The sequence below is a fragment of the Cricetulus griseus genome, chromosome 4 (genome assembly GCF_003668045.3).
Source record: "Cricetulus griseus strain 17A/GY chromosome 4, alternate assembly CriGri-PICRH-1.0, whole genome shotgun sequence".
Classification (NCBI taxonomy): Eukaryota; Metazoa; Chordata; class Mammalia; order Rodentia; family Cricetidae; genus Cricetulus; species Cricetulus griseus.
In genome coordinates, this window is record NC_048597.1 from 193811590 (window position 1) to 193833629 (window position 22040).

Genomic DNA, 22040 nt, shown 5'->3' on the forward strand with positions numbered 1-22040 from the left:
ATAGTCCAAAGACACAAGGAGTCATACAAGGGCAGTACCTGTGGGATGATTCTCCACCCTCTCTACCCATCTCATACAGGCAGGGCACCCTCAGTGAGAGAGAGGAGAGCACTTTTGATTGATTTCTTTAAAAGCAGACTTGAATGTGAGAAGGGTACGTATTGTGAAGCTGAGAAAAAGGCCTTATGGGTATGCGCTGTTGCCAAGTGACTGCTATTTCTTTATTTCTACAGCATTTGCGCCATTACTAGGGTGCACATTTCCCTTCCCTGTGTCCTAACCAGCCAGGGACACCAGCCTGGAATAGGAAATGAAGACGGTCAAGAAATACCGGGTTAGTCAGCAAACACGCTGGTGTTTACGATTCAATTTAATCCTCCCTGCCTTGCACCTTCTCTTTATTACCATGTGAAACATGTGCCATTGTAACAGCCATTAAGGTAGAAAAGATTAATTGGAACCATAATTATCTGGTAAGACTGCCACACTGTCTACCCTGAGTTAGTACAAATTCCTGTGCTTCAACTGAAACTGCCAAACAAAAGAAAGGCGAATGACGAGGTAAGAACCTTCCAGATCCTGCTTCCACTGCATGTCTCCTGAATACAAAAGATGATTCAAGCAGAGTCACGGTGTGCTTTAAATTTTTATTAGTAAGAATCCTGAGTACAAATAAATTTAACTGGACATTTAGAAAAAAAACTGATTTGCTCTCTAAGTTCTATACCCTGTAACATCCAATTTTAATACTAACCATCATGCTTTTAACTTAATTTGTTTTAATTTTAGTAATTCCTTGCTCATTGGGTTAAACAAACTTTCAGGTAGAAAAAGGCATAAATCTAATTAATGTAATGAATAATTTTTTTTCTGGAAACGTTTTTTAAAAACCTTGAAATTAGAATACATCAGTAGAAAACTTACAGCCACGAACAAAATTAACATTACATAATGTTTTATCAAGAACTGTATCACAAATCATTCCGTTACACACAGCGTCTCTCCTGGGCTGATCTGTCCCTGCTTCAGCAGACCAGGCCTCCCCAGAACCTGCCTCTGCATCTGTCTTGAACTACGTGGAAGGAAACTGTGCCTTTCTACAGAAAACTACTGAGTCTCTTCGGCATGGCAGGTGCCCCGATTCTAAACACCTCTATCCATGGTTGCTTCTACATCAGTCCTGTAAGCCCAAGACTTACAGGACTTCTGTCTGTAAGTCTTCTTATCACACTTCTGTCTCCTGGGTTTGTATTAAAATTTCTAAAACTAGGACTCTGGAAACATAATTGAGTTGAAAATCATTCTGTGCTGGGCTGACATTTCTTCTCCTTCCTGTATTTGGTAGGGAATCTTCCACCAGAATACAGAGTGTACAGAAAGAGAGGAATGACACTATGCCCAAGCCTCCTGGAGCCACACAGAGGGGCATCACCTAAGGCAAAAATGTCTTCCGTGCCCCCCGAAAGTGCCCACAGAGCAGCAGTGAGTGATTTCAGGACTGTAACTGAGGAGGATGTACTCCTCAGGAGTAATGCCCCAGTATGCACCTTAGTAAATACCCCAAATACTTGGGGGGAGGGGGGTATTTCAGAGGTAGTCCCGATGTTGTTGCCACCACCACCACTCATTAGCTTGGCTTTGTCACCTCAGACAAGGGCACAGCTGCTAAGTCCCACTGCTCAATGCTACCTGGGGCCTTCACTAGAGACCCCTAATTTCCATTTAACCATCAGTGGAAAGACAATACTTGGGCTCAGTGAGATCTGACCAAAAAATAAACAGGTGAAAGTAGGAAGTGAGCAAGACTTTAGTGAAGTAAAACTTCCTACAAGGCCAGCTCAGTAAGTGAGACCAGCTGTAAAAATAGAAAAAGTAAGGAACAACTCTCCTCTTGGTTCATTTCAAAACAAAACAAAAAAAAGCATTCTTAGCAACGTGGCTTTGTGGTATGTCACTATTTGTTTAATTGTGCCATGTTTAGCTGCTAAAAATGACTCCCTAATAAGGCCATTTTACCATTAAAAATTTAAATTTTTATAATAAATACTGTATTAAAATATTTTAATATTTACAATTTAAAAAATAAATATATATACTCTGTGTGCTCCAGTCAGTCATCTGAGTGTAACCTCTTCAATGTCCTCATCAACAGAGTCAACAGCTGTCACCGATGGCTTATTGCTCGCGTGCTTCAGCCGCTGTCTGTTGGGATTAAAGCTTCTTCCTTCACCGAGGAAAAAGTCTTCATCTTCATCATCAGGCTCCCGAACTCTGCCGCATTTATCCCCAGAGGGGAAATTAAGAGGGTCCAAGTCTCCTCTGCCGGCAGTCAGAAAATGAGGGTCGCCGCTCTTGGAGGAGGAAATGGTGGTGCTGCTGGTGCTGGTGCTGCTACCGGTACCAAACAGCTCCTCCATCAGGCTCGCTTTTTTCTCTTTTCTCGAAATAGAATCTGTACTGTCTTTACTCAGGCTCTCCAAACTGCTGCTCTGGAAATCTAAAAAGCTGCTTTTTTGGCTAAGTGTATTTGACTTCCCTGACGTTTTTGCAAACGAAGGCACATAGCTACCAAATGAAAACTCATCTGGAGGGACTGGACTCTGAGTGGTTCCTGGGCTTCGAATGGGTGCCGGACTCCGACCTTCTCCTCTGGCAGTTGAAGAGCTCACGTCTGACGAATGTTGTCCACTCGAGGATCTGTCTGAAGACTCAGAGTGTGTGGATGGTTTGGAGCTTCTGTCTGGAGAATGCTGCTTTGATTCAAAGTTGGGGAGCAATGGCAAAGGGGGCCGTTTGAGGTTCTGAGGGTCTTGGAGTTCTCTGTTGATTTCGTTCAATTTGGCGAGAAGCATTTCTGTTTTGAGTCTTTCTGCCTCGTCTTCCCGTTGTTTTGCATTTTGAGTTTGATGTGTTTGCGCGTGGAACTTTCCAGCTTCCAACGCTGGTTTCTCTGTTCGAACCACCAAAGATGTCTCCTTATTACTTTGCGCCTTATCAAGTTCTTCTTTTTCCGACTCTGTAGGAAACAAAATTTAATATCAGGAATGTTACAGCATAAGTATTTCTAAATAGGAAAACGAAGCTACCATCTTTTGCAAAAAGTCGTACAATGGACATCTTAACATTTTGTTTCCGCACTTGACATTCTGGATTTGAAAGTAATTAATGTGGATTGCACTTAAGAGCCACACACGTGACACTCTGCTCTTCAGTGTAGCAGTAGTAAGATTTTCCGTGGAGTACTGTACAATTCATGGTGGGTGGTGAGACAGAAAGAACTTAACATTAATTCTTGGCTGTCCTGAGAAAGCATCCCTCACACAGAACTCAAACAGCAAATGCACTGACTCAAATCAAGAGAAAATTTCAGTTAACTCTCAAATGAAGAGCACTACATTTTCTTAAAAAAAGATATGTACTTATCAAAAATATGAATTGCATAGACTAAATAAAGAATAAGCAAAAATACTCTACAGTAAAAATGACCCCAGAGGTGAGAATTACACACAATTTAAGATTAAGTTCAGAGGGAACAAAATGCTTCAAGGAACAATCTTGTGTTTACCAAAAAAATCACAATATGGACAACAGACGAGCTAAATGTGTTAAGAGTTAGAGCTCCCGAAGCGTGGTGGGGCCCGTGATGGAGAACTGTGAGAGAAAGTCTTGGAGGAAATGCATGCCAAGTTCTTAAGGATATAGACATAAGGTGCAGAATTCATTCAAAGGGTTTGTTTTGTTTTGGCCATTCTTGACAGTTTCCTATAATTCTGAAATCATTTTGAAGTAAAAGAATTAAAAATATTAAAATCTCATAATTTCAGTAAATGGCATACGTTCTGTTATCATATCACCCCATATATAAGGAGATAGCCTAAGAGACCAGGCCATGGTCTTCTGTTATTTTGCTCTTTTTGTTGTTCCATAAGATGGACTGACCATAACAATTTCCCATTCTGTGGCTTAACCCATGAAAGCATCTTGCTTGGCCTCTGGCCAAAAGTGATACAAACAGCCTTTCACATCTAATATGCCCATCCAATATGCATATTAACAACTTGAAGCAACAATTGGATCACAAATTTCTGTTCCATGAATTTCAGCTTAAAACAAACAAACTCAAAAGATTTCTCTGTATGAGGCTACCATAGAACTAAGGGGATACGGAGGTTAGTCTGCGACTTCCAGTGCCTACACCTTCAGCACATTCCATACAGACCGAAATGAACTTGATTTCCATCATCTAAACCATGCAAACTGTTTCTCTGAACTTATAAGCAATGTTATTAAAGGTTTACAAATAAAAGTGAAACACAAATTTTAGGAATACTCAGGGCCTTGTAGATCACGGACTTTGGTGTTTCAGCCACTCAAAGACCCAGAGATCTAAGCCAACACAGCAAAGGGCTCCCTTGGCTAACTCTTCATTTAGTTACAAGAATAGTTTCCCTCTTTGATTAAACACTGTTTCATCTAAATTCTCTGGAATTAGTTGATTCCTAATCCCCAAGCCCCAGTAGCAACTATAAGTCTTCCTTTTCTTTCTTTCATAGCTTCATTCAGTTGTTCTGACTCCTCCGGTTTACCACCCCCGGCACCTGCCTCCCCCTCTTCATCCCTGCAACCACTTCCGGCTCACTAACAGCTTACACAAACTCTTACCCTTCTCAGACTTCCCCGACTCCTGTTTGCTAGAGCATTTTTCCTGATCTTCACTGAAGATTTCTTCTCTTTCCGAAGATGAATTTGGAATAGTTGTTGTTTCACGCTCGCTTTGCTCTTGGTATTCCAGGTACTATTATTTCAAAAATGCAAATTCACATAGAAGGGAGAAAACAGTCTTTAAATATGGGTGGACTAGCTATTACACGTGACTACCAGGTTAGAAACTAAATCAAATCTTCACTTAATAAGTCAAGTTACCATGTTCTGAAAAATGTTTCAAACAGGATAATTTCTTAATTGAGCTACATTTTTAAAGAAACTTTTAAGATATATCAGAACCAATCAATACAATGAAAATAAAACCAACGACCTATGTAAAATTGTGATGGGATAAGCTGCAAGATAGCTTTTGTTTGTGTACTTTTATAACAAAATCTGATTAATTCACCTAACCAGAAATGGGTATTAGCCAGCTATAGTAGCCACTAAGATGGTGTTGAGTTGCAGAACACAGGCATTGACAGTCACATTGGATCTTTCAAATATACATTATGTCTAAACTTCTAACTAATAATTATGTAGTATTTAAATAGAATAATGTTATAAACTTATCTGCTAGCCCCCAAAATAGTCAATCTTTATTGTCAGCTTAGAATAAGTTGTCTAGGAAATACTCATCTGAGTGTATCCCTAAAAACTGAGGAGGGAGCTGGAGAGATAGCTCAGTGGTTAAAGGCAGTGGCAGCTCTTCAGAGTTCAATTCCCGGCAACCACATGGTGGCTCACAACCATCTATAGTGGGATCTGATGCCCTCTTCTGGTAGAAAGGTATACATGCAAATAGAGTACTCACGTACATAAAATAAATAAATACATCTTAAAAGAAAAACAAAAACTGAGGAGGAAGGCCCACGATGAATGTGTGTGGACCTACCCTAATGGCTTCGGATTGAAAGGGAAAAAGGCAAGAGCTACCTTAGTGCCCACATTCAACTCTGCTTCCTGACTAGATGCAGTATGACTAGCTGTCTCTCATTCCCCACAGTGGATGACGTCCTCTCAAACCAAGAGCCGGAAGGAGCCCTTTCTTTCTTCAGCTGCATCTTATGAGATATTTGGTTACAGAAACAAGAAAGGCAACTAGCACACTTCTCCAGAGGACACAGGACCAGCGAGGGGTGGGAAGTATGTGTGGAACTCCTGACCACATTTATGGAAACAGATTTCCTGGAGTTTGGCTCTTAGTAATCGTGCTGAACTCACCGAAGAAAAATAATCTGGTTCATCCCATTTGTTCTCATAACACAGAACCGTCTGTGATGCAAAGGAAAATTCTTCAAGCTCCAAGTCTTCGGTGGTCTGTACTCCTTTTGTACACAGGTCTGTAAAGTCACTCTGGCATGATACTACCAAGAAAACCATAAACAAGTTTTCTAACTCCACTAAACAATGTTGGTGGTATATATTCAGTTGGCAATATTCGTCTAAATGAGAGTGCATACTTTGTTCATGAAGGATTAACTAGCAATTATGTGATTTAAGGACAATTATACTACAAATGCAAATAATCTTTTGAAAGGTTAATGCTTTAAAATTTCTCTGATTCATGTGAGGATTATACTTTTGTTTAAGAAATGAAAACTGCACATTAATACAAAGTATAAGTAAAGTGAAATGATATCTGGGATTTGCTTTAAAATATATTAGAAAGTGGAAGGAATGGATGAAACAGCAGCAGTGAAGAGAAAAATCGTTAAAGCCAGGTACCTAATACCTGCAAATAGTTATATATTTTATGTTATCAAAATTATAATAAGGTTTTAACCTTTTATTAAAATTAAGTTTATTTAATGATAACATAAAAGCTGTACTAACACAACATTTGGGATACTTCAACACAGGAACATACAGATATTTTTTAAAAGGTTGCATAAAGCATTTTTTTTTTATTTTGTAAATTCTGTGTTTTTGCTTACGTGCAAAGATTGTCTCTGCATGTGATATGTGCCATGTGTGTGATATGTGTGTGCCCCAGAAGAGGGCATCATATCTCCTGGTGCTGGAGTTGCAGGTCACTGAGAGCCACCCACCTTACAGTGGGTGCTCTGGAAGACCAGCAAGCACTCTCACCCCCCACACTCCTGTCTTCTCTCCATTCCCCCCAACCTGATTTTAATGACTTCTCCTTAGAAAGGCAAAAGTTGAAAGACTGTGATTGCTATCAACGCTGATTTGTAAAACTGACATCACATATACTCTTCCCTCACTTTCTTTACTTTAGAGTCCATCATCACTAACAGTTCCAGTTTCAGCAGTAACCCTACTATACCATTTTTTCTTTGAATAACTTCTTTGTCTTTCTTTGCAGAGGACTTCGGCAGTCGATTAGCATATATGTTTTTTATATCCAACTCTCTCTCCTTTTCCTGAAAACAAACCCAATACAAGAAAGGAAGACAGTTAGCTTGAAATGAAACAAATACCTTCAGTGTGATAACCAATACCTTCTTTATTAAACTGAAATATCTCTAGGGCAGTTCTCCATTGTAACTAGAAAACTAGGAGGAGTGGGAGGGAGAGGACAGGGAAGTGGGGAAGGAAGAAGAAAGGGAAAGGAACAGGGTGAATGGGGAAGGGAAAGAGAAAGAGGGGATAGGGAGGAGGGGGAGGGAAGCAAATACCACAAGCTCCACCTCCTCCCCCAAAGAGCTAGTAGTGCCTATCTGTGATCCAGGCTTGGCCCCAGGGACAAAAGCAAAACCATTCTTAAGTATGTATTTTGGGTTATTAATGACTTAAAAATTAGATTGTGTTGTTCATCCCAAGAGATCTTCACAATATGGAAATAATGGAACCTGAGCATCAAAGAGAAAACTATATAAGCCTGTGCATAATTTTGTAGAATTCTGAACAAAATTTCAACCCATCAATGACCTCCATAAAATGAAGACATGTTTAATGTGAGTTGGTTTCCTCGAAGCAGAATGAGGGGGTGTCAAGTTTAAAAGCGAGCATCCTGGGGCCATGTGAAGAATGCTGATCAGGAGTGTGCACATTCCCATGGTTCTCTTCCAGAACTTTGTAAAATTGACTTCGTTTGCAATTGTTGCTACTGGCATATACAGTATTTGACTCTGTTACAGCAATTACATTAACAATGCTTTTCTTTCTAAGTGACACATACAATATTAGAATTTTGTAAATTACATAGTAACAAATATGAATAGTGACTGCTTTTTTAAAACAATACTAGGTAATGCATATGACTGGAGAAACAGTGTGATCTAAAAGAACATGCTTACCTTTAACTTGTGATAGAGCCGCTGCAGCTCCTTTTGAAGAAGTTTATTTTCATCGTAAGCCTCAAATGCCCTTTTCCTTTCAGCAAGCAACTGACGCTGAAAACTGTTCGTGCTCAGCTCGAGGTTTTTGGACAGCTCCTTTGTGTAACAACAACACCACCAACAGTCAAACACAGGGCTGAGAAGTGCCAGGTGACATCTTGGTAGCACTGACCAGACTTAACTAGGCTAAGTTTAGCGTTCATGAGCATATCACGCGCCAAGCAGCTGGCTCCCTATCCATTAGTGAGATCCTAGCTCGGTGAACCATCCTTGCTTTTCCTGATGATGGATAATCAATCCTCATACATTTGCCTACAGCACACTGTCACTTGAAGGACCAACAGATAGAAATGATAAGGGAGGAGCTTCCAGAAATCAGTGCTGGGAAGTGAATACCAAGGTAGCTAAAAGCAAACAGCACACGTGCAAGGTGTGACTGGAACACCCTCTCAGGAAACTGGTGGCTGTTCCCGTGGCCTCTGAACATGTATCATCGAGGTTAGGAAGAATTTAAATTAAAATACCTTTCTTTTCAAATGGGTAGTTATTTGCCTATCTTCTAGACAAAATAACCTTCTAAATGAAACACAAAATATGTGGTAGTTATCATCTCACTACTCAGTAATCATCGTTGTCAACATCTTAGTGTACAACTTGGGACTTCTCTGTGCTTCCCCCCTCACTATCATAAAAAACCTAAAGCAACAGACTTTTGCACCACAATCCTTTAAAATGGAATCATCCCATCTGAGATCAGCATAATTTATTTAAGCAGATTCTGCTGCCCCAGTTTTTCTGTGCTTCCACTTTTTCCCACAGTGAATATCCCAGAATAAATAACTTCAAACATAAATTGATTATTTCCCCAGGGCAATGTTAGGAAATGAAGTTTTCTCGGCTCTCGCTGAAATTAAGAACTCCTGTCTTTGAAAGTAACTAAGTGAATAAAAATCCATTTTTGAGGGAAATAACTTTTCTGACTTATATCACTTATCAACACACACACATCACAAAATTCAAAAAAACCAAACATCTCAGTAAAAAGTAGAGGGAATGTCTGAACAGGTGATTTACCAAAGAAGACAGAAACAAATAAACACCAAGCATGAGGCTCCAGTATCATTAGCAAATTAGTGAAGAAAATGCAAACTAAAGCCACAATGAAGGACTATTATCTGTTAGAATGTCTAAAACTAGGAAATCTAATCAACAATGGTTCATGGGGATGAACAGTTATTCATGCACTCTGAGTGGGAATATGATATGTAATGTAGCCACAGTTTTCAGGCCAAGTGACTAGCTTGGCTTGGTGACTTTCCTCAATATGTCAATGAAGGAGTTAATGGTGAAAAGCAAAGAAAACCAATTTGCTAAGCATGGCCACACCAAGAGGAACAGCTGGCCACACAGACATCACCAGCCCCCAGAACCATCTTAAGAAGGAAATGTAATCACCTATTCAATGTTGCACCAACAGTGGATACACTTGGCTTAGTAACAGTGATGCATCAGGGGTCACTGTTAAGTGCCAAGTTACGGATGCTCTAACATGAACCTAGCAGTGAGCTACTGTAATCTCAGATATGGGAAGGCTGAGGCAGTAGGAGCCTGAATGGAAGCCAGGCTGGGTTACAGGGTAAGATTCTCTCTGAAAAAATCCAAATCATAACATAGTAATAAGTTAAAATGTTCTATATAAAAGGCTAGAGACCTACACAGATCCGTACCATACTTCCTGAAGATTTGATCCTGTGTTTCAAGAGGAAAGTACTATAAAAGACATTATGTCAACAGAAAAAAAAAAAACAAAAAACAAAACTACTAGGGTCATTGGAATAAAAGAAATCACTGTACACATGTAAATCACAATACTGGTGAATTCAGGATCAATGGGCATGATATATGTAACTTCCCCTCAGAAAGTTAATCTGTGTGTCTGCATACAACAGAGAAAGAACATGGGATCACATGACTGCATAATATAGGTCAAACATGTTAAAGTTTACAATAGGTAAGTGAGTAAACTAGTTCAGTATTCACTGTAGCATTTTAGATGTACAACTCTACGTAAGCTTGAAATATTTCTACAAAACAGGTAGTAAGAAAACTGTTCATCTAAATACATTGAGGCAAGTCAGGAAGTAGTCATTAAACTAAAGAAAAGAAGCAGCACAGGTAAAATGGGATGAAATATGTTTGAGTTCCAAAAGATGGCGCTGTCCAGAAAGAACCTACATAAAACCCAGGGAAATGAACACTCCTAAGTAAAGACAAAATATTTTCAGGAAAGATGAAAAGGTTTGCAACTCAGAAGTCCTTACTAAGAGAAAATATACTTCAGCAGGGAAGAATATGAACCCTGAAGGAGAGAAGCAATATTAAGCAATGGTGGCAAGCATGGATCAATGGTAAACGTAGAAAAAGCTAGGACCTACTGTCTGAAATTGTATACTTAGAGTCTAGTACCCTTGCACACCTCATTTCTATGACTTCACAGACATTTGCTGCCCTGGGCCTATGAATCTTTCAGCTAAGGAGAACAGAAGAACCTGTATTTGCAAAAACAAACAAACAAAAAAACCCTCCAAATTCTACCTCACAAAGGACCTGGTTGTAACCTCACCTCACATATGCATAGGAGATAGTTAAGTGGAAAACCTAAGTCACAGCAAAGAGGGAAGGCAAGGTAAACGCATCAGGGAAGCTGCAGCCAGAACTCGGGCAAACAAGGAGACCAGCTGTGCTGAGGGTGAGCAGAGCTGTGCTGAGGGCGGGGCTCACAGGGTCACTAGTTGCCCATGCCCTTGCCTGATGCTCAGAGATTTCTTGTCTGATAATCAGGACATAGACTCCACTGACTACATGTCCCTAAGCTGTAGAGCATGATCAAGAAACCAAACCTGAGAATCCACAGGTAGTAGGGGCTGAAATACAAACTACATGCACAGAAAGCATAGTCACTGAAATTACAGTTAAGAAAAAAATGTTCTCCAAATCAAGGGGCAATAATAGACATCTAAGGACAAGAGGCATTTAGAACTCTAAACAGACATGCCAAGAAAAGCACATCTCCAAGGCACAGTGTAAGTAAAATGCCAACAAAGAACATGGAAAGCCACAAAAGAAAACTTCAAGTGACCTACAAGACAGACTCATTCACGTCACATCAGATCTCTCTGCAGAAAGCCCAACTTCCAGGAAAACACGGAGAAGAGTAAACAACTGTGTGTTAAGATTACTATACAGACCAAAGCTGTCCTTTAACATTACAGAGATGTTTTCCAAGATAAGCCCAAACTAAAGCAACTCATGACCACTAAACTAGCACTACAGAAGGTATTTCACAACAGTAATAGAAGAAAAGGGAAAGAATAAAGCATATTTAACTCAGTATTTGGCACATTCCTAAATTAAATAAGGAAGAGAGAAAAGAACAAAAAGTTTCCAAATAAACCAAGAAAAAAATCCAATAAAATTACAGTAGCATAACTCTCAATATTGACCCTGAACCTAAATAAGTGGTGGTTTGTGGTGATGTATTTTTGTGATATACTAAAGCTTGCCTGAGGATTCAGAAAGCAAAGTGAGCCACAAGCCTTTAATCCAAGCACTCAGAATCTAGGAGGTGGTGGTATACACCTTTAATCCTAGGACTCAGGAGTCCAATGCCACCCAGATCTACACAAGACTGATCCAGTCCTATAAACAGCTCACACAAAGATAATCTCAACACCTGGGATCACACACCTTTAATCTTAGCATTAGGGAGGTGTATAAGACAGGAGCAAGAATCAGTAGGAGGCATTCATTCTCCAGCCACACTGAAGACAGGAAGGCTCAGTATCAAGAAGGGTAGGAAGACATTCAGTCTCAGGATTCTCCAGCTACACTGAGAGGCAGCAGGATCAACCCATTCAGCCTGAGGCAGTGGTAGGAGCTACTGGCCCTCTACTTTGTTTTTCTGATCTTCAGCTTGAAGTTTAAACCCCGATATCAGTCACTGGATCGTTTATTAATTCATGTTACAGTTCTAAGCTCTCCAACTAAAAATCGCAGACTAGCGTATGAGCTGACACACAAAATTCAATCTCACTGGCAAAGATGCACACACTGAAATGGAAAGGCTGGAAGGGATTTACCCAGCATGCAGAGACTATAAATAAGCAGGAACAGGTGGATTTCATAGGTGATAAATAGACTTCAAGTCATCATTAGAGAAATTCTTAGCCAAGGGGCATAGGAGGGGAGCAGAGAGGAGAAAGGAGGAAAGGAGGAAAAGAAGAGAACATGATAACCCAGATTAATAAAATTAGACATGAAAAGAGAATATGACAACAGATACCCTGAAATCCAAAATAGTTGATATTTTGAAAACTTTTGTGCTAGGAAGTTGGAAGCTAGAAGAAACAGTTCAAGGTCTAGACTCAGAAGATCTACTATAATTGAATTAAGATATATATATATAGATATATATATATATATATATCTATATATATATATCTTAAACAGACCCAGAATAGACACTAAGACGGAAGTATTCCCAACAAGGGGAAGCCAGTTTTGATGCAGTCACTGCTAAATCCTGGTGATTTTCCTTGTTCCTGTTTAACACACACCTGACAGAAGCAACTTAACAAAGGGAGGGTTAGGGTTTAACTCAGTTCAGGGTGGAGGCCATCCTGATGAGGAGGTCACAGCAGGGCACTGTAACACAGCATGTCACATGCAGAGAGTCAAATGCTGGTATACCATTATTTCTCCTTTTTATTCAGTCTGGGACTCCAGACCATAGAAAAGATCGTCCCACCTCAGATAACTCAACCTAGAAACTAGACACTCGAAGAGGTTCATTTCGCAAGTGACAGCAGATCCTGACAAGTTGACAATCAGTATTAACATGACAAGATGTAAATTAGTCCAGCCACCATGGGGAATGGAGGGTCCTAAATAAACTAAAAGTAGAACTATCATGTGGTCCAGTGACTGCTACTTTTAAGTGTATATCCTAAAGAAATGAAGTCAGCACATCAAAGATATGCCTGCTGCCCATGTGTACCATGGCACTATTCCTAACAGTTAAGAATCGGCCTAGTGCTCAACAGGAAAGGAAACAACACACATACAAACATACAATATACACACATACACACATACCATATATACACATACACACTACAATATGCACATATACACACATGCCATATACACACATACACACATACCATATATACACATACACACATACCATATGCACACATACCACATACATGCATACACACCTACCATATACACACAAACATGTATACTATATACATATACACATACTATATACACATGCATATGCATACAACATACATACCACATATTTATGTATATGCATACAATACACACACATACCATACACAGTACATGCATAACACATACATACCATATACACATGTATATGCATACAATATACATACACATACAATATACACATGTACACATGCCATATACATACATGCATAACATATTCCCACATATACACATACTATACACACATACCATATACACAGGTATATGCATGCAATATACATACACATACTATATACATATGTATATGCATACCATATACATGCACACATACCATATATACACACATGCATACCATATACATGCATGCACACATACCATATACACAGGTTTATGCATGTAATATACATACACATACCATATATACATACACACATCATATGCACATATATACACATACTATATACATACAAACATACCATATGTATATATATACACATATACACATACCATAGAATATTATTTAGCTGAGAAGAATAAGGTCCTGTCATTTTCAGAAAATTCAGTGGAATTGGAAGCCATCATGTTGAACAAAATAAACCAGAGACAGGAAGACAAGTATCATACACTTTCCCATACGTAAAAACAAAAACCCATTATTCTAAAAACAGAATAGTGATCGCTAAGGACTGGCAAGGCTATGGATTCAGGAGAAAGTGGAAGAAGGAGAGATAGCTATAGTGATCCATGTGATATGCCTATATGGGAATACCACAGTGAATCCCTAACAAAAATAGATAATTACTTAATGATGAAAATATAAAACCCAGAATGAAAACAGCAAATATAAATTACTCCAAGGAGCTAAAACTGGAATACAAACCATGAGTCTATAAATATTAAGAAAAATGCATAATCAGGAAAAGAGAAAGCCAAATACAACTTAGAATCACACAGGCTTGAGAGATGAGATGTATAGTAAAGAGTAAAAGGAGGGCTAGCTTACCCATCACTCTAGAAGACATGTCTAGAGCCTTGAGTTTTTTAAACTGCATGAGGGCAGCTTAGAATAAAATAAAACTGTATGTGAACACTGCTGTAAAACTCCCCAGCATTAGCATAAAGAATCAAGCAATATATAAAACTGCATCGAGCAAAGTAGCATTAACACCTAATGGATCTAAATGCATCGCACTAATGACACAAGAATGCATTAATCATTCCAGGAGGTACAGATGCCAAGCACCTGATGAGATCCAGTTTATTATTTAAAACAAAAGCCCAGCACCATGTTCTCTGTAATGCATGATTTTCCCTCAGGAAAGATCCAGAAGGTTGCTGAAAGTTGTGATCTCTGGGTGGTAAGAATACTTAGTTTTCATAGTTTTTTCCAATTTTTAAAAATAAACAAGAAAAAAAAACACTAACAATTGAAAGGCCAACTCTAAAGCCGCATTTGAAAATAAAATGTCTGGGAAGGAGTTGCTCTGAATAGCTTCAGCAGAGTAAGTCCTGAGGAAGGCAGCCACAGGGAACTTTATCATTGTCCTCTTTTTCAAAATCAGACCAAAGGCAAAAGTAGAAATCAAGTAAGAACATGAATGTTTTAGGTATTCTCTTATGTTATACATCATTACACAAGGAAAATCTGCCTTCAAAATTTGGAGAAATTAAATGGAAAAACAATTTAGGAATAGTATCTTTGGCTGGTAGGACTAGGGAGACTTCCCTCACTACTTTAAAATAAATCTTGGAATGTCTTTAAAGAAACATTTTAATGAAACAAAAACTTAAAACACTTAACTTCTCCCAAAGTGAAGTATGCCAGAATGCTAACTCTTTTTGAGAGACAAAGGGTAGCAGCTATGCAAACACACTCACGGATGGTTTTTACTGCCGTTTATTTCCTCTTCCTAAGAAAGAGGAATATCATTAAACACCAACTGAGTTCGTTTGAATGGCTCTGTTCATGTTATCTTAACCACTATGAAATGTCACTGCAGCTCAGTTCTCAAGACTTCAGCCTTGGGCAGGCAAGGGCCTGACGCTCACCACACCAGCCCACCTTTACAGGCATGCCACTTAGGGGGTTCCTGACAGATGAGCTCAGCCTCTACTCAGATCCTTCCAGGAACAGAAAGCTCACCAATCACAAGGTACTTAGACCATGACAGGAAATTCAATGATTAGGAAGTTCTTCTTTACAAATGAGTAGACACCAGTTGTATTGCTCCAAGAACACCAACAACTGGCATTTCTCTTCTTCATGCCACAGCCCTTTGATTAATGAAATAACATTTTCCATCAGTCTGATCCATGCCTCCATATTCATTCCATTTATTTTAAATATGTGATAGATAAGGTTTTAGTTGGGGGGGGCGGGTAGGGGAGGACGGGTAGGAGAAAGGAAATGGGATTGTCATGTAAAACAATCCTGTTTCTAATTCAAATAAAAAAAAGTTGGAAAAAAAGTTTATAATAGTGTGTGTGTGTGTGTGTGTGTGTGTGTGTGTGTGTGTGTGTGTGTGTGTGTGCATGTGCGTGTGCACCACAGAGCCCATGTGGAAGTCAGAGGACAACTTGAGGGAGTCAGTCAGTGCTCTCCTTCCACCCAGTGGGTCCCTGGGATTGAACTCAGGTCATCAGACGTGGCTACAAGCACCTTTATCTGCTGAGCTACCTCAAAATACAGCTCTATTTTAGCATGTCTTACATGACAGGTTTGTTGTTGTTTTGCTTCCTAGCTATCCCATTTTCTCTCTACATGTCAGCTTGCTAATATTTTGTGCATGTTATTATATGTAATCTGAGCAGTAAAATTAGAGTTAGCAATACTGCCTACCCCACGGTGTTATCTCTGAATAACTCTTTCCCTGTGTTGACACTTTAAGCAGCAACACAGCTTTAACAATGAAAAATATGATCTTTTTTAGAATCTGAATTATTCAACCAGAGGTTCCACAACAGATACTTATAAAGTCAACTTTTTACAAATATTTAACTTTAATCAACTTTTATGAGTTTGTTTGGAGCCAAATTTTGAGGCTAGGGGGATAGATTCCATTTTCATGTTCTCATCATCAAATTAGCCACCCTCCACATTTGTGGACTTGTCACAAATGCCTCATGAATCCAAGTCATTTGCTCATTCTTTCCAGAAACATTAATTATATTCCAGACAGCATGTCAATATTGTGAACACAAAACCAAATCAGACTGGTTCCTGACCTTTAAGAACCCATCAGTTGAAAGCTAAAGGGGACGAGACCTGACATGACATCCAAAGCTCCACCTGGAAACTTCTCCATGTTTGCTGTAGCTTGTCTGCACCAATCGTGGGTACAGATCCACTTGTGAAGCTGTCTAACATTATTTTCAGCTAGTTCATGTATCTTCAGTGAAACAACAAACATGATGGGATGGGGAAATGTCTCAGTCTGTACAGTGCTTGCCGCAGAAGCATCAAGAGGGTCTGAGTTTGAATCCCCAACACCCAAAATACACTGTTCAGTGGAAAAGTAATGTACTAAACAGTTGTTATGGTACACTCCTGTCCGTAGTAAGAGGGTACTGAATGATACTGATACACTGCTCAGGGCTTGCAAGGCAAGGACTATTTCCTAACAGGGACTGATTCTCAGGAGCTGCCTATAAACAGACTGATGAAGTCATGCTTCACTGCAGGCCTCTTCACAGTATTAAAGCCCCTCTTAGTGCCTCTGTTACTTCTTCAATACGGAAATTGCGAAATTCTTTTTTGTTTTTTTGTTTTTTTGTTTTTTCGAGACAGGGTTTCTCTGTGTAGCTTTGGAGCCTACCCTGGCACTCACTCTGGAGACGAGGCTGGCCTCGAACTCACAGAGATCCGCCCGCCTCTGCCTCCCGAGTGCTGGGATTAAAGGCGTGCGCACCAACGCCCGGCCGAAATTCTTATGTAAACATTAACACAAAGCCAAAATAATTGTTCTATGAAGTGAGAAGTTTCCATACACCCTCCAAACATAACTACTGAAGCCATGAAGTATTTAAAGTATAATATTTAATTGTATTAACAAATATGTAGTCTGGCCATTTTTAGAATTGTGTTATAGCAACAATTAGCAGGGACCTAGGTTTTCGTTTTCAAGCACTTCATGTTTTCAACATTAGTTTTTCATCTTTGAAACATTTGATAATAGGTATAATAAGAACTTAATTAAGAGTGGGGCTTCTGGTGGGATGGCTCAGTGGTTTAGAGCACCTATTGCTCTCACAAAAGACTAGAGTCCAATTCAATTCCCAGCACCCACATTGGAAGGTTCACAACTGCTTGGAACTCCAGCTCTGTGGGATCCCATGCCCTCTTCTGGAGTCTGCAGGTACTTGCATTTACACATACATGAATGAAATTAAAAGTAAAATCTTAAAAGCAAAACAAAACTTAACTTTGGTCAGAAGAAACGAACAGTTTCCCAAGCTAAAAACATTTTAGGCATATGAAGGGCTACAGGGTCAGTGAGTTGGCTCAGAAGATAAAGGTGCTTGTTACCAAGCTTGATGACCAAATTCAATGTCTGGGTCCACGTGGAAGGAGGATAGAACTCAAACCCACAAGTTGTCCTCCAATTTCCACTAGCATGCCATGAACATGCGATTCTACACAGATAAAGACATAGACAGGGACAATGTTGTGCATATGCACACAGACAATAGACAGACAGATAATGTGATAATAAAAATTTTAAGTATGACTTAAACCCATCAGATTTCAGAGCTGAAAGGCACCTCAGGAGTCATAGCGTTTAATTCCACAGATGAGCCAGCTGAAGCCTGGGGATTAAGATAGACCACAAAACACGAGGACAAGAGCAGAGATAGCCTGTTGATCTGACATCCACTATTGTCTTAATTCGCTTGTGTTAGAAATAGCACAGAAGGAGCCGAGGCCACAGCAGAGTTTCTGGACTTGGGGTTCGGAAGACAAAGGCTCTGAGAGCAGTCTGGCTGCTGGAGGATCATGTGGCCAGGAGAGAAATGGACGTAGCTAGTCAATGAGAAGGGGAAACTGTGCTCAATTAACCCCTTGCTTCTAGTGACTGCTTACTTGAGAGGCAGTTCTATTTTAACAAAAGAAGCACTCCTCTGCTTGAGGGCTCCCAGAGTCAGGGAAAGTAAAGGTCTCCTACAGGAAAATCTACCAAAAGAGAAGTCTACCCAGACTTTCTTCTACAGCGATATATACTGAGCTCCACAACGGCAAACTGCCTCCTAAATTACCAACTGATAAAAGATAGAGAGGAAGTCTCAATGGTTTCATCCTGTTTTCTTGACAAAGTAACTTATTCTGTGCCAATATGATATTATATGCAGTTGGATTTTCATACACCAAATGCACACCTACAGCTTGCATAGATCTTTAAAAACAACTTATATACATGTACAGTATTTTTTCATAAAGGCTGGAAGACAATTTTCTGTTTGATGGCTGTGAACTCCTTTGATGGTCACAATCCCTGACGTGTGCTTCAAGACACACTGCTATGGTTAACCTGCTACTGCAGCCTTGGTCAGGAAGGCACCTCAAAGTCTGCAGAATACCATGTTAGATTTAGAATAGTATTAAAGAATAGCTACTTGCTTAACGTGCTATTTAAATATAACCCTGTTTTCTAATTACTGTAAACATCTGTGTGTGGTTGAATTGTCTGCATCTTTATCAATCACAACAACATATTGCAACAGACTGAGTGCAGAAGCAGATATGAGGGCCCAGATGTCCTGTCCTAAGACAGTAAAGCTATTTACACATATATAAAGCAAACTCTTTCATACTGATTTACTTCAAGTTAAGAAAAAAATATTGTTAAAAGAATTTTTTTTTAATTTTATGTGTCTAAGCGTCTGCCTGCATATATGTATGTGTGCCTAGAATCTGTAGAGGCCAGACTAAGACACCGACCTGGAGTTACAGATGGTTGTGAGCTGCCCCATGGCTGCTGGGACCCGAAACTGGGTCAGTCCTCTGCAAGAGCAGCAAGTGATCTTAACCAATCAGTTATCATTTATACTGTTAGACCCCCGGAAAGCTCAGGCTTCCGGGTTCTCAGCCCAGGACCATGATCACCCCAATCACCAGGCAGAGTCAAAAACTTGATGCAAACAGCATGAGGCTTTATTGTTGTTTAACCAGCTAACCCCATGTTAGCTCGGTTCTTTCACCCACCCACCATGGCGGATGGCTAGTAAAGACAGCTCAAACCAGCTGCAGAGAGATCTTGTAGGGCAGCGTAAGGGGAGTGTCTAGGGGTACGCACAGTCTCAGGATTGGTGTTCCTCCGGGCTTGGAGAGCTTGCCCTGTGTTGATTGGCCAACTGGTTATTATGGCCCATAGGCCCTCCCAGGGTGGTTGCTCTGCGCGTCATTGCTGTGCACTTGTCCGTAAAGCACACTCAGAGCCATAAAGCATAGCTCCACCAGCTAACTTCTGATTGGTTCCTTGCCACGAGGCAGGCAGCTGACTTTCTAGTGACTAGGACAAGGTCAGACAAGCTGTTATGGCTACTGAAATGGAGAGCTGGTCCCTTCAATACTGAAAGATTTTACAGTGCGATGAAACCAGTGATTTATCAGGTTTCAAATGTGGTAAGGAATAGTTTTAAATGTTCTAAACTTTTAATTCCTAATGTGGCAAACATCAGTAGACAAACCCACCAACAAAAGGTTTGTTGGGGAAGGGCTGCTGATAATTTTTAGAAGTTTGAAAACCTCGGCATCCTATAACTAAAGCATGCTTCTCTCCACTTTCAAAATCAGGTTTTAAGTACTAAAATTTGTATTCATCTATTAAAGAAAAAACATTAAAACAGGATTTGAGAAGACTATTCAATAAATTGCTAATGTATACTGTTAGACACTACAGTGACTAAAAAAGACAACAAAGAGCTGTCATACAGAGGAATGACTACAGCCAACAAAGAGCTGTCATACAGAGGAATGACTACAGCCAACAAGAAGCTGTCATACAGAGGAATGACTACAGCCAACAAAGAGCTGTCATACAGAGTGCTGACTACAGCCAACAAGAAGCTGTCATACAGAGGGTTGACTACAGCCAACGAGGAGCTGTCATGCAGGAGGGTAATCACAGACAACAGTATGCTGTTCCTCTGAAGGGTAACTTTAGACAACAATGGGCTATGCATCTGAAAAAAATTGCAAGTTTCCTGTAAAAAAGAATTTTGAAAGTTTCCATACAATATATACACATATATAGAGTCCAAAATAAAGGTGTACAGTAATTTTAAATAAGGTTTAAACATGTGGTCTGATTTAAGTGCCAGCCATTTGTAAAGTTTTTTAGCAAGACTAACTGCATCAAGCAGTTCACCCTGGCATGTCCTGGGACTGGAACAAGCACTAGTATAGGTGAGCTGGTTCCTAAAGGCAGTTGGCTCCATTGAAGTCTTTCACTATTTACCTCTGCAAACACATCACCCTTCCTAAACTATGGACTGCACCCCTAAACTACTGAGCTTCCATGCACTGTGTCACTCACATCAAATGAGAAAACAAGCCAGCAGCCAAATCACAGGCTGATAAACATGGGAAAAGACTGCTGACATTCAACTAGTTAAAATACTCTAAGGACGCCCCCCTCCACTCCTCAGTAAGTACATGTGATGAGAGGAGTATAAGTTGTAGCCTGACATCCTTACAAATCTAAAGCTGTCTTTCCCAAGTCCCAGCCTAAAAACAGAACACTAAGATTTACAACAATCTACACTGAAATAAAAGGAAACTAAAATCCCACACAAATAAAAATAATACCCTGAAGTTCATACAGAACCACAAAAGACACAGAAAGCCAAAGCAATCCTGAGAGAAAGAACAATGGAAAAAAGCCAAAGCAATCCTGAGAGAAAGAAAGCTGGAGGTACAAGCTATGTTACAGAGCTACAGTGATAAAAAAAAAAAAAAAAAAACAGCATAGTGCTTGCACAAAAACAGACATGGAGATCAGTGAAACAAAGCAGGAGACTCAAGTATGAGGACATGTAACCACAGCCACCTCATATTTGATGCCAAACATGGGAAAAAGATACCATCTTCAACAAATGGTGCTGAGGAAGCTGATGTCCATATGAAGAATGAAACTCAACCTATATCACCCTGCATAAAAATTAACCCCAAATGGATCAAAGACCTCAATGTGAAACCTGAAATGGTGAATCTACTGGAAGAAAATATAGGCTGTACCTTACAGCAAATAGGTCTCAGAGAAGACTTTCTGAATAGGACTCCATTTGCTCAGGAATAAGGCCAACTACTGATAAGTGGGACCTATGAAACTAGAAAACTTCTGTATAGGAAAGGAAACAATCAACCTAATGAAAAGGAAGCCCACAGAGTGGGAAAGAATCTTTGTCATCTATACATCTGATAGAGAGTTAATATTTAGAATATTTAAAGAAACAAAAAAACAGAGTCAAAAAAAAGACCCAATTTAAGAATGGACTATGGATCTGAACAGAGTTCTCAAAAAGAAGATATACAACTATCATAAGTATCCCTAGAAATTAGAGAAATGTAAATCAAAACAACTTTGAGATTCCAAGTTACCCCAGTCATGATGACTAAGATCAACAAAACAAATGGCACCAAGGCTGGAGAGAATGTGGGAAAGAGAACCCTCATTCATTGCTGTTGTTTTTACAAACTGGTCCAGTCATTCTGAAAATCAGTGTGGAAATCCCTCAAAA

At 39.6% G+C, this 22040-nt stretch overlaps 1 protein-coding gene across 1 annotated transcript in view; it reads right to left on the reverse strand.

Annotated features, from left to right (window-relative positions):
* Nucleotides 1–627: 627 nt before the first annotated feature.
* Lca5 (lebercilin LCA5) overlaps nt 628–22040 on the reverse strand; it is a 49697-nt gene continuing 28284 nt past the window's right edge. Inside the window, exons 4-8 of the mRNA XM_027411045.2 lie at nt 7968–8105; nt 6995–7091; nt 5929–6071; nt 4663–4795; nt 628–3016 (exon numbers count right to left, since the gene is read on the reverse strand). Coding sequence (XP_027266846.1) covers nt 2115–3016; nt 4663–4795; nt 5929–6071; nt 6995–7091; nt 7968–8105 — 1413 coding nt within the window. The 3' untranslated portion in view covers nt 628–2114. The remainder of the gene's footprint in view (nt 3017–4662; nt 4796–5928; nt 6072–6994; nt 7092–7967; nt 8106–22040) is intronic.